Source organism: Sapajus apella, unplaced genomic scaffold (genome assembly GCF_009761245.1).
Source record: "Sapajus apella isolate SASKATOON/1434 unplaced genomic scaffold, GSC_monkey_1.0 scaffold75, whole genome shotgun sequence".
NCBI lineage: Eukaryota > Metazoa > Chordata > Mammalia > Primates > Cebidae > Sapajus > Sapajus apella.
In genome coordinates, this window is record NW_022437015.1 from 2,784,445 (window position 1) to 2,798,154 (window position 13,710).

The window sequence follows — 13,710 nt, forward strand, 5'->3', positions numbered from 1 at the left end:
TACACTGTACACTGTACCCAATGTGTAGTCTGTTATCCTTTGTGACACCCTACCTTTCCCCTGAGTCTCCAGAGTCAATTATATCATTCTTAGGCTTTTGCATCTTCATAGCTTAGCTCTCATTCATAAGTGAAAACATATGATGTTAGCTTTTCCACTCCTGAGTTACTTTACATAGAATAATGGTCTCCAACTCCATCTGGGTTACTGAGAATGCCATGATTTTGCTCCATTTTTATGGCTGAGTAGTATTCCACAGTATATATATATATATATATATGTGTGTGTGTGTGTGTGTGTGTGTGTGTGTGTGTGTGTGTGTGTATCGCATTTTTTATCCATTCAATTGATGGACATTTGGTCTGGTTCCATATTTTTGTAATTGCAAACTGTGTTGTGATGAACATGCCTGTGCAAGTGTCTTTTTCATATAGCGACTTCTTTTCCTCTGGGTAAATACCCAGGAGTGGGATTGCTGGATCAAATGGTAGATCTACTTTTAGTTCTTTAAGGAATCTTTATACTGTTTTCCATAGTGGTTGTACTAGTTTATATTCCCACCAGGGGTGTAAAAGTGTTCCCTTTTCATCACATCCAAACCAACGTTTATTATGCTTTGATTTTTAAATTATGGCCATTCTTGCAGGAATAAGGTGGTATTGCATTGTCATTTTGACTTGCATTTCCCTGAAAATTAGTGATGTTGAGCATTTTTTCACATTTGTTGGCCATTTGTATATCTTCTTTTGAGAATTGTTTATTGAGGTCCTTAACCCACTTTTTGATGGGATTGTTTGCTTTTTTTTCTTGCTGATTTGTTTGGGTTCCTTGTAGATTCTGGATATTAGTCCTTTGTCACATACATAGTTTGTGAATATTTTTTCTCAGTCTTTGGGTTGTTTACTCTGCTGATTATTTTTTTCCTATGCAGAAGCTTTTTAGTTTAATTAAGTCTCATCTATTTATTTTTGTTTGTGTTGAATTTTCCTTTAGGATCTTGGTCATGAACTCTTTGCATAAGCCAATATCCAGCAAAATTTTTCCAATGTTATCTTCTAGAATGTTTATGATTTCAGGTCGTCTTTGGTCCAACTTGAGTTCAGTTGATTTTGATATACAGTGAGAAATGAGGATATAGTTTCATTCTTCTACCTGTGGCTTGCCAATTATCCCAGCACCATTTGTTGAATAGGGTGTCCTTTCCTCACTTTATGTTTTTGTTTGCTTTGTCAAAAATCAGTTGGCTGTAAGTATTTGGGCTTATTTCTGGGTTTGCTATTCTGTTCCATTGGTCTATGTGCCTATTTTTATACCTGTACCATGCTGCTTTGGTGACAATAGCCTTGTAGAATAATTTGAAGTCAGATAATGTGATGTCTCCAGATTTGTCCTTTTTGCTTACTCTTGCTTTGGGTAATATGGGCTCTTTTTTGGTTTCACATGAATTTCAGAATTGGTTTTTCTAGTTCTGTCAAAACGATGATGGTATTTTGATGGGAATTGCATTGAATTTGTAGACTGCTTTCAGCAGGATGGCCATTTTCACAATATTGATTCTGCCCATTCATGGGCATGGGATGTGTTTCCATTAGTTTGTGTCATCTATTATTTCTTTCTGCAGTGTTTTGTAGTTTTCCTTGTAGAGTTCTTTCACGTCCTTGGTTAGGTATATTTCTAAGTGTTTTTTTTTTTTTTTTTAATTTTTCCGCTATAGTAAAAGTGGTGGAGTTCTTGATTTGATTCTCAGCTTGGCTGCTGTTGGTGTATAGCAGTGCTACTGATTTGTATACATTAATTTTGTAACCTGTGACGTTACTCAATTCACTGATAAGATCTAGGAGATTTCTGGAAGAGTCTTTAGGGTTTTCTAGGCATACTATCACATTATCAGAAAACAGCAACAGTTTGAGTTCCTCTTTATTCATTTGGATACCCTTTATTTCTTTCTCTTGTCTGATCACTCTGGCTAGGACTTCAAGTACTGTGTTGAATAGAAGTGGTGAAAGTGGGCATCTTTGACTTGTTCTCAGGAGCAATGCTTTCAACTTTTCCCTATTTGGTACAATTTGGCTGTGGGTTTGTCATTGACAACTTTTATTACCTTAACATATGTCCCTTCTATGCTGATTTTGTTGAGGATTTTAATCATAAAGCGATGCTGTATTTTGTCAAATGCTTTTTCTGCATCTATTGAGGTGATCAGGTAATTTTTATTTTTACTTGTATTTATGTGGTATATCACATTTATTGACTTGCCTATATTAAGTGAATCCTAAATCCATGGTATGAAATCCACTTGATGATAATGGATTATCTTTTTGATCTGCTGTTGAATTTGGTTAGCTAGTATTTGTTGAGGATTTTTTGCATCTATATTCATCAGGGATACTGGTCTGTGATTTTCTTTTTTAGCTATGTTATTATTATTATTTTTTGATATTAGGGCAATATTGGCTTCATAGGATAATTTAGAAAGGATTCTCTCTTTCTCTATCTATTGGAATAGTTTCAGTGGGAGTGGTAGCAATTCTTCTTTGAATGTTTGATAGAATTCAGCTGTGAATCTGTATGGTCCTGGACTTTTATTGCTGGCAATTTTTTAATATCATTTTAATCTTTCTTCTGGTTATTGGTCTGTTCAAAGTTCCCACTTCTTCCTGGTTTAATCTAGGAAGTTTGTATATTTCCAGGAATTTATCCATCTCCTCTAAGTTTTCTAGTTTGTGCCCATGAAGGTGTCCTTAGTAGCCTTGAATGACCTTTTGTATTTCTGTGTTAGCAGTTGTAATATCTCCCTTTTTGTTTCAAATTGAGCTTATTTGGCTCTTCTCTCTTCTTTTCTTAGTTTATCTCACTAATTAACTATCAATTTTATCTTTTCAAAGAACAAGCTTTATGCTTCATTTATCTTGTATATTGCTTTTTTTTGTTTGTTCCATTTTCATTTAGTTCTGCTCTGATCTTTGTTATTTCTTTTCTTCTGCTGGGTTTGGGTTTGGTTTGTTTTTGTTTCTCTAGTTCCTTGAGGTGTAAGCTTAGATTGTCCATTTGCGCTCTTTCAGATTTTTTGATATAGGCACTTAATGCTATGAACTTTCCTCTTAACACCACTTTTGATGTATCCCAGAGACTTTGATAGGTTGTGTTACTATTATCATTCAGTTCAAAGAATTTCTAAAATTTCTATCTTGATTTCATTCTTGACTCAACAATCATTCATGAGTAGATTATTTAAATTCTATGTGTTATGCATGGTTTTGTGGGTTCCCATTAAAGTTTATTTCCAATTTTATTCCACTGTGGTCTGAGAAAGTACTTAAAATAATTTTGATTTTCTTACATTTACTGAGACTTGTTTTGTGGCCTATCATATGGTCTATCTTGAATAAGGCTCCATGTGCTGATGAATAGAATGTATATTCTGCAGTAGTTGGGTAGAATGTTCTGTAAATATCTGTTAAGCCTATTTGTTTTAGTGTATAGTTTAAGTCTATTGTTTCTTTGTTGACTTTCTGTCTTGATGTCTCGCCTAGTGCTGTCAGTGGAGTATTGAAGTTCCCCACTACTATTGTGTTGCTATCTATTTCATTTCTCAAGTTTAATAGTAATTGTTCTATTAATATGGGGGCTCCAGTATTAGGTACATATATATTTAGGATTGTGATATTTTCCTGTTAAACTATCCTTTTGTCATTATATAATGTCCCTCTTTGTCTTTTTAAACTGTTGTTGCTTTAAAGTCGGTTTTTTTCTGATATAAGAATAGCTAACCCTGCATACTTTTGGTGTCCATTTGCATTGAATATCTTCTTTTATCCCTTTACCTTAAGTTTACATAAGTCCTTATGTGTTAGGTGAGTCTCTTGAAGACTGCAGATACTTGGTGGGTAGATTTTTATTCATTCTGCCATTCTGTATCTTTTAAGTGAACCATTTAGGCCATTTACATTCAACATTAGTATTGAAATGTGAGGTACTATTCTATTCATCATGGTAGTTGTTGTGTGAATGCCTTTTTGTGTGTGTGTGTGTTTTTGTTTTATAGGTCCTGTGAGGTTTATGCTTTAAGGAAGTTCTATGTTGCTGTATTTGAGGTTTTGTTTCAAGATGTTGAGCTCCTTTTAACATTTTTTGTAGCTCTGGCTTGATAGTGGCAAATTCTCTCAGCATTTGTTTGTCTGAAAAAGACTTTATCTTTCCTTGATTTCTGAAGTTTTCTTTCACTGGACACAAAATTCCTGGCTGGTAATTATTTTGTTTAAGGAGGCAAAAGATAGGACCCCAATTTCTTCTAGCTTGTGCGGTTTCTGCTGACAAATCTGTTGTTAACTTGATAGCTCTTCCTTTGTAGGCTATCTGATGATTTTGCCTCATATCTTTTAATATTCTCTGCTTTGCCTTGACTTTAGATAACTTGATGACTGTGTGCCTAGGTGATGATCTTTTTGCTATGAATTTCCTGGGTGTTCTTTGATTTTTTGGATTTGGATTTCTAGATCTATAGCAAGGCCAGAGACATTTTCCTCAATTTTTCACCCAAATAAGTTTTCCAAAAATTTAGATTTCTCTTCTTCTTCAGAATCAATTATTCTTAGATTTCAGAATAACATAATCATTTAACATAATCCCACAACTTCTTGAAAGCTTTGTTCCTTTTTCTTGAATCTTTTTCCTTTGTCTTTGTCAGATTGGGTTAATTCAAAAGGCTTTTCTTTGAACCCTAATGTTCTTTCTTCTACTTCTTCAATTATATTCTTGTTACTTTCCAGTGTCTTTTGCATTTCTCTAAGTGTGTTTCATTTCCAGAAGTTGTGGACTTACTAAATTTATGCTGTCTATCTCTCTGGAGATATTTTCATCCATAACCTGTAATATTTTTAAAATTTCTTTAAGTTATTTTTCATCTTTCTCTGGTCCCTCCTTGAACAGCTTAATAATCGATCTTCTACATTCTTTTTCTGGCAATTCATAGGTTTCTTCTTGGTTTGGATCCATTGCTTGTGACCTAGTGTGGTCTTTTGGGGATGTTAAAGAACCTTGCTTTATCATATTATCTGAATTGTTTTTCTCATTCTTTCTTATTTGGGTAGACTATGTCAGAGGAACATTCTGTGGCTCAAGGGTTGCTGTTCAGATTCTTTTCTCCCACTGAGTAATTCTGAGGTGGTGTTTTCCCCATTTTTTTAAGGATGGGGCTTCCTGAGATCCAGACTGCAGTGATTGTTATTTGCTCTTCTGCGTCTAGCCACCCAGCAGAGCTATCAGACTCTGTACTGGTACTTGGGAGTGTCTGCAAAGAGTCCTGTGATGTGATCCATTTTCAGTTCTCTCAGCCATGGATACCAGCACCTGCTCCAGTGGAGGTAGAAGGGGTCAGTGAAGCTATCACGTGGACAAACTCAGGACCTCTGGTTAGCCAAGATGTCACAGGCAGTGGGATTAGCTGTTGTTTTCTCCTTTCTTGGAGCAGGGTTGTTCTTTTATGCATTGTTATAATGGCTTAAGTTGGTTGGCCTCCAGCCAGAAGATGGTGCTTTCAAGAGAGCATGAGCTGTAGTAGTGGGAGGATTCAATCTTTCCCTAAAGTCACCTGGATAAGTATTCTGATTTCTCAGGCAATGGGCAGGCACATAGAGCTCCCAAGAGGTTTCATCTTCAGCCACCATGGCATGTAGAGAGAGGCTATCAGGTGAGAGCAGGTTAGGCATGTCTGAGCTCAGACTCTCCTTGTGTGGGGCTTGATGTGGTTGCTGGGGGGATGGGGGTTTGGTTCTCATGCTAATGGGGTTATGTTCCCAGGTGGATTATGGCTGCCTCTGCTATGTAATATAGGTCAACAGGGACATGGGGAAAAGCCAGCAATTACAGGCCTCACCCAACTCCCATACAGCCAGCAGGGACAGTCTCACTCTCAGCATGCTCCACTAACAGCACCTAGTTTAGGCAGCCGGTTTGCAGGGCTGAGATCTTGCCCTGCTACAAGCTTCCCCATGGAGAAAGCAATCAGGGCCTTCAGGCCCTGCCCCTTCCTACCTGCCACAGCTTCTGTGCTCGTATCTACGCTTCCTGTTCACCTCCCTGGATTCTGCCCAAGAAAATTCACACTCAGTTGAAATTAATACAAAATTCAGCTGGAATTTTCCTTCTCCTTGTGTTCCTTCCCCAAGAAATCCTTGAAATAAAGTAAAGAGAGCCCTAGTGACAAGAAAATGGCTAGCCTGGGCTTCCCTGAAGACTGGGAGTGCCTACAGGGTTCTTCCTACTGCTTCCTCTACTTTTATATTTCTCTTGGCTCTCCAAATGTCTTTCAGTTCTAAGTAAGGTTAAATCCTTCTCCCATGATTGGAATTTTCAGATCCCCCGGTAAGTATGTGTGTTCAGAGTTAGACTTTTCCCCTCCTACACTTTGGGCACTCACAGGTTTTTGGCTGTCTTATGGAGTTTGCAGTGGCAAGATGTTGCTTTCAAAAGATCGGTGAATTCTTTCTGCTTTCTTGATATGTTCCTGTGGTAGTTCCCAGAACAAAAGTTCATGGTGTGAGATGCCACATGTTGTTCTGTCCATCCAAGTGGAAGCTGCAAGTTAGTCCTGCCTCCTATATACCATTTTTTTTTTGTTTGGTTTTAATTCTGATGGCTAATTTTATGTGTTAACTTGATTGAGTCATAGGGTGCCCAGATATTTGGTTAAACATCATTTTAAAGTGTCTCTGTGAGAGTGTTTCTGGGTGAGATTAGCATTTGAATCAGTAGACTCAATAAAGGAGATTGTCTTCCCCAATGTGAGTGAGATTCACACAATCCATTGAGGACCTGATTAGGACAAAAATTCAGCAGAAGGGAGAATTTGCTCTCTCTGCCTGACTGTATGATATAAGACATCATTCTGCCCTTAGACTGGGACTTATGTGATCAGGGTTCCTGGTTCTCAGAACTTCTGACTCAAACTGGAACTTACACCATTGGCTCTAAGGTTCTCGGGAGGCCTTTGAACTTGGAGTAGAAATTATACCATTGTTTCTCCTAGTGCTTACACTTTGGACTCAAAGTAGTACTACACCACCACCTTTTCTGGGTCTCAGCTTGCTGATGGCAGACAATGGGACTTCTCAGCCTCCATAATCATGTGAGTTAACTCCTCAAAGTAAATCATGTAAATAATTTATATACATATACCTTATGGATTTTTCTATAGAGAATCCTACTGAGAATAATTCCAAACAAACAGAATTTTAGGAGCAAATTTTCTGAATTCGTTCTGAAGTTTCTGGAATTGGCTTAACACTTTTATTAGTTTTGATGATGCTAATGACTCTATATCAATTAATAAAGAGAGCACTGGTAATCTGTGGCATGATATGGCAATGGAAATATGCAAAGTATCTTCAGTAGATGATCTTAATCAACCATTTATGAGAAGCAAGTAGCTGGGTGACTATATAATAATTGTTAACATGTTTGAAAAACTAATGAATATAATGAGGTTGTGTTTTGCCTTCTAACATGATTGAACAAAGTGGTAAAAGAAAACAATGAGTTCAGGAATTCCCAGCCAAAGTGCTGTATAAATTACCTGAAAGCTTCTATGTATCTCCTGAAGGAGATGCTTATTGCCTGTAGCCACAGGACTGAGATTGCTGAAAACCAAACACAGAATTTTATCCTGTAAATAATTGAATTACAATGATAGTTGAACTCCCAGTCTTGCAGGGTATCTACTGTTAAAGTGAAGGCACTGATTTGGAAAGAACTGGATCCTGTAAGTTAGGATTGGGATGTGTGGGAAAACCCTTATGAAGTCAGGGATACTGAGTGCCTAAATTTCAATGCTTCTTCTTTGCCAGGAGACGAGGCCTCCTTACCAACAGTGGAAGCAGACTGCAACTGCCAGTGGTGTTGGCCTCTCCACTCCTGACTGAAGGGATCAACCCTACATTGCTTGAGGAAATTCAGGCCACCATACAGGACAATGTTGATTCTCCTCTGGACCCACCCATCTTTGCTTCTAAGACCTATAATAAGGCTCAAGCCCTAACAGATCCCTAAAGGTGAGGTACAAAGTGTGACCCATGAAGACATGTACTACACTCCAAAAGAACTACTTAAGTTTTCTAATTTATACAGACAGAAATCTAGGGAACATATGTGGGAACAAATAATAATGGTAGAAAAACAATAAGGTTGAATCTGGCCAAATTTATTGATAGGGGCCTACTAAGCAGAGATTCTGTTTTTAATGTTGCTGCTCAGGGAATTAGGAAGCATTCTAACAATTTGGTTGGTTGGTTGGCTAACATATGACAAAAAGGTGGCCCACAGTGAGTGAACTGGAAATGCTGGACCTGCCTTGGTTTAATGTTGAGGGGAGTATTCAAAGGCTTGAGGAGAATGGAATGAGTAGATCTACTCATTCACACTGGGATGGTCTAGAAAAATGTACCTTTCACTAATACTATGAGAAATAAATTTGTAAAGAGAACCCTGTAACAAGGAAATTTGGAAAGAAGTGTGTGGAAAGGCCTCTCTGAATGGGAAAAAAGTGTGAAGATATTTGTGTCTTATGTGAATGCTCGGTCACGGTTGATCACATGTCTTACTCCATTGGGGCTGCTCTAACAAAATAGCATAGACTGGGTAGCTTCTAAACAGCAAATTTATTCTCACGGTTCTGGAGGCGGAGTTTCAGGATCAAGGTACCAACAGATTTAGTGCTGGTGAGGGCCTCTTTCATAGATAGTGCCTTGTTACTGTGCCCTCTCATGGTGAAAGGGGCAAAGCAGCTCTCTGGAGCCTTATTATAAGGGCACTAGTCCCATTCATGATGCTTCTACCCTTATGACTTAACCACCTCCCCAAAGATCTTACCTCCTAATATCATCTCCTTGGAGATAGGATTTCAATATATAAATTTTAGGGGCACACAAACATTCAGAAAATAGCACAACAGCAGAGAACCATTTTAACAATCAAACAGACAGAATGGCCTGTCCTATGATTACCAGTCAGCCTCTTTCCCCACCCACCCCAGTTACTGCCCAATGAGCTCATGAACAAAGTGGCCATGGTGGCAGGGATAGAGGTTAAACGGGCTCAGCAATATGGACTTTCATTCACCAAGGCTGTCCTGGCTACTGCCATTGCCGAGTGCCTAATCCGTCAGCAGTAGAGACCAACACTGAGCACCTGATATAGCACCATTCTATGGGGTGATGAGCCATCTACCTGATGTCAAGTTGATTACATTTGAGTGCTTCTATCTTGGAAGAGGCAGTGTTTTGTCTTTACTGAAATAGACACTTTGGATACAGATTTGCCTTCCCTGCATGTTATGCTTCTGCCAAAAGTACCATCCATGGACTTACAAAATGCTTTATCCACCATCATGATATTCCACACAGCATTACTGCTGATCAAGGAACTCCCTTCACAGCAAGAAAAGTCCTGCAATAGGCCCATGCTTGTGGGAATTTACTGGATTACCACGTTCCTCTGCATCCTGAATCAGCTGGCTTGAGAGAATGGCGACGTAGTCTTTTGAAGGGTCGCTTATAGTGCCAGTTAGGGGTCAATATCTTGCAGGGCTGGGAAAAGATTTTCCCAAAAGCTGTATATGCTCACAATCAGTGTACAATAGATAATGCTGATTCTCAGATAGTATTCACAAGTCCAGAAATCAAGGGGTGGAAATGGGAGTGGTACCACTCACCATTACCCTATGTGACCCACTAACGAAAGGTTTTCTTTCTTTTCCTGCAACCTTACTCTCTGCTAGCCTAGAGGTGTTAGTCCCAGAGGGAGGAATGCTTCCACCAGGGGACACAATGATTCCATTGAACTGGAAGTTAAGACTGCCACCCAGCCGCTTTGGAATCTTCATGTCTCTGAATCAATAGGACAAGAAGGCAGGTGCAGTGTTGGCTGGGATAACTGATCCAGACTATTAAGCGTAAATTGGACTTAATAGTTCAATTTTGCTAGTGGTTAACTAAGGGTAATGGTGAGTGGTGCCACTTCTGTTTCTACCCCTTGAGTCCTGAGTGGAAATCAAGGGGTGGAAATGGGTATGTAAACTGGTGTATAGACTATTAGACTATTGAATGTAAATTGGACTATTGCTACTCAGGAATGGAGGAAAGAAAGAGTTTGTCAAGAATACAGGAGATGCCTTAGGGCATTTCTTCGTATTACTATGCCTCCTGATTAGGTCAATGGAAAACCACAACAGCCCAATTCAGGCAGGACTACTAATGGCACAGACTCTTCAGAACTGAAGATTTGGGTCACCATATCAGGCAAAAAACCAGTACTAGCTGAAGTGCTTGCTAAAGGCAAAGGGGTTACAGAATGGATGATGGGAGAAAGTAGCTATATATACCAGCTATGACCATGTGACCAGTTACAGAACCAATATCTGTTATTGTTATGAGTGTTTTCTTATTTTGTTATGAATAGAGTTGTGTGTGCTTGTATCTCAAATATCTTTGTTTTCTTCCTTTTCATATTACCTTATCATGTAACATAAGATGTATTGACTTACATCATAATATTTAAGTATTGTTTATTTTATATCAGAGTATTTAAATAGTTTTTAAGTCAAAAAATATCAAGGAGAAAAGTAAACTTACTCAAGAATTTTATCATTTCTTCCATGGAAGGGATTAGTGTGCTTTCAGTTGAATGTATGAGAGTTGCATCATGTTAGGTAAAATTGTGATCTTGTTATTGCCTTTAGGTGGAGAGTATGGTTTAAGGAGATGTGTATGGGTGCCAAGTTGACAAGGGCTCAACTTGTGACAGTTAATTTTGTGTGTCAACTTGACTGGGTCATAGGGTACCTAGATATTTGGTTAAATATTATTTCTAAGTGTCTCTGTGAAGGTGTTTCTGGGTGAGATTAGCTTTTGAATCTAGACTGTGCAAAGCAGACTGTCCTCCCCAATGCAGGTGGGCCTCATACAATCCTTTGAGGACCTAAACAGAACTAAAATGTGGAGGATGAGAAAATTTACTTTTTTTTGCCTGACTGCATGAGATGGGACATCACTTTTCTGCCCTTAGACTGGGGCTTATACCATCAGCACTACTTGTTCTCAAACCATTTAACTCAGACTATAACTACGTTACCAGGTTTTTTGATTCTCCATCTTGCAGATGGTGGACCATGGGACTTCTCACCTTCCAGATAGATAGATAAACAATTCTATTGGCTCTATTTATCTGGAGAACTCTGACTAAAACATATGACTAAATCCTTATCATTTAAGCCTTCAAATGGTATTTCCTCAGAGAAGACTTTCCTATTCCTGCCTATCCTGGGAACTGCGAATACCTCAAGGTTCCAGGGAATAGTGAGTAGTAAAGGAGGCAGCTGGTTGGGGATTGCATGAAACCTGAGAATTCATGCTCTCTCTGAAGAAGTATGCGGCTACTCAGTTCCAGCTAATTTGTGCCATGTGGCACATCTCATTTATCAAGAAATATCATCTCAGTTATCAAGAAAAGCAAAAAATCTAGATTTTTATGTAGAAATATCCTAAATGTAAAAAACTAGCAAGAAATGTAAAGTTTTAAAAGACACATCGGAGATCAAACAAAATATATTTCTGAGCCCAAGTCATCCCATATACCTCTACTTTGTAACCTCAGCTCTATCACATCATTTTGTTTATGACTGCCTGAGATTACATAATTTCCTATCATCTGTTTCCTTCTCATCAGAATTTAAACCCTATAGGGACCTTGGCTACCTGTTCACCTCTACATTTTCAAGGCTAAGAACAGTGTCCCAGAAATAGTGGTCACTTAAAAAAAATTAGTATTATTGAAGTTTTGAAACATATGCTAAAAGTAGAGGTAATAGTATAATGAACCCCATGTGCTATTACCCAGATTCAACAATTATTAACATTGTGTCATTTTTGTTTCACCTATCTCTTCTACTGGCTTTTTACTTGAGCATTTTAAACAAATCCCAAACACTGTGTCACTTCAAACCATAAATATTTCCATATGCATGAAAACTTTAAAAAATCATAACCACTATGTTATTGCTCTAATAAAATTAACAGCAAGTCCTTAATATAATATAATACCAAGAACATATTAAAGTTTTCCCAACTGCCTTATATCTTAATAAATATTTGCTGAATAAATGATGAACAAATGAATATAAGTGTCTGACAGTAAACTTTCTAAAACCTTGAAATGTGAAACATAATTATCCTTATTAGAAACTTTAGGATGACACGTCAGAAGAACCTTGGTTTTCAAACTTTTTAACACATTCCCTATATCTCTGTAGGTTTTCAAAATTTAAAAGGTGGAGGATTGGTTCAACGAGTACTTACTGTTTTAGTAATGCATATTAAACCTAAGAGTAAAATTCTGTATTGGATATTTACCCAAGAAAAAAGAAGATATGTCTTTGCACAGATACTTATACAATAATATAACAGATTGACTCAAAATAACTAAACACTAGAAACAACCCAAATATGTATCAATTACTGAATGGATAAACTGTGATATATTCATACAATGTAATGCTACTCAGCAATAAAAAAAATACACAAAAAGATGGATGAATCTTATAAACATTATGTTGAATAAAAGAAGCCAGGCCCAAAAGTATATACTCTATGATCTCAATTATATAAAATTTGAGAGCAGGCAAAACTAATTTATAGTGAAAAGCTATCAGAATAGTGGTTGTCTATGGGGAGTGAAGTGAGGTGGGATTGACTGTAAATGAGGCACGACAGAACTTTCTGGGGTGATGGTAGTTTTAATAGGGGTTTAGTTACATGGATATGTACATTTTTTAAAACACATGGAATTGTACACTTAAGATTATGCATGTTTTATATGTAAATTTTACCAAAACAGAATAAAATATTTAGGTAGGTGTCTTACTGATATCAGCTATTTACTTTGAAATGTATCAGAAAAATAAGATGCCTTGAGGGAAGATAAATAGATGTATGCATATGTGGACAGATATGTGATGAAGCAACATAGTAAAATGTTAGCAGTAGAATCCAGTTTTAAAATTTCCCCAATTGCCATACATCTTAATAAATATTTTCTGAATAAATTATGAACCAATGAATATAAGTATCTGACAGTAAACTTTCTAAATCCTTGAAATGTGAAATATAATTATCCTTATTAGACATATTGGGATGACAAATCAGAAGAAACTTGGTTCTTCAGGTATTTACTATACAATTCTTCCAGATTTGATGTGTTTAACATTTTTTAAAAATAAAATGTTGAGAAAAATCTCCATAGTGGTTTTCAGAAGATGAGAGGGGAAAACAAAGGGCTAGTTTGAAAACATATGTGACTTAGCCTTTCTGAGATACTTGCTGAACTGCCTCTCTAGCTGACTTTGGATGAACTGACCTCCACTTCCAGTTCTTGTGTAAACTGGTAGCTTTTTGGCCATATCAACAAGCATCTGCTTCTGGACCTCAGGTCTCTCTTCATTTTCATAGCGCTCCTTGTCTGTGTAGGACAAGTGGAACTGAAAGCAAAAGTGAAAGATAAGACTTTATTATCTAAGGTTAATAGAGAAGATTAAAACCAACAATAATAACTACTTCAATGAAATTATTAGTTACCTACCCTTGAAGCTCAGGTATCCATTTGTCATATAATATTCTCTGGATAATTATCTCAATAATCTGGCTTTTATCTAAATTTCCAAAA

General features: G+C 37.3%; 1 protein-coding gene across 6 annotated transcripts in view; it reads right to left on the reverse strand.

Moving 5' to 3' along the window:
• The window catches only part of ZDHHC15 (zinc finger DHHC-type palmitoyltransferase 15), a 140,104-nt gene that overhangs the window by 78,764 nt on the left and 47,630 nt on the right, over window positions 1-13,710 (reverse strand). For all 6 annotated transcript variants that reach the window (XM_032251323.1, XM_032251325.1, XM_032251322.1 and 3 more), the window contains one exon: window positions 13,405-13,525. In XM_032251323.1, coding sequence (XP_032107214.1) covers window positions 13,405-13,525 — 121 coding nt within the window. The remainder of the gene's footprint in view (window positions 1-13,404; window positions 13,526-13,710) is intronic.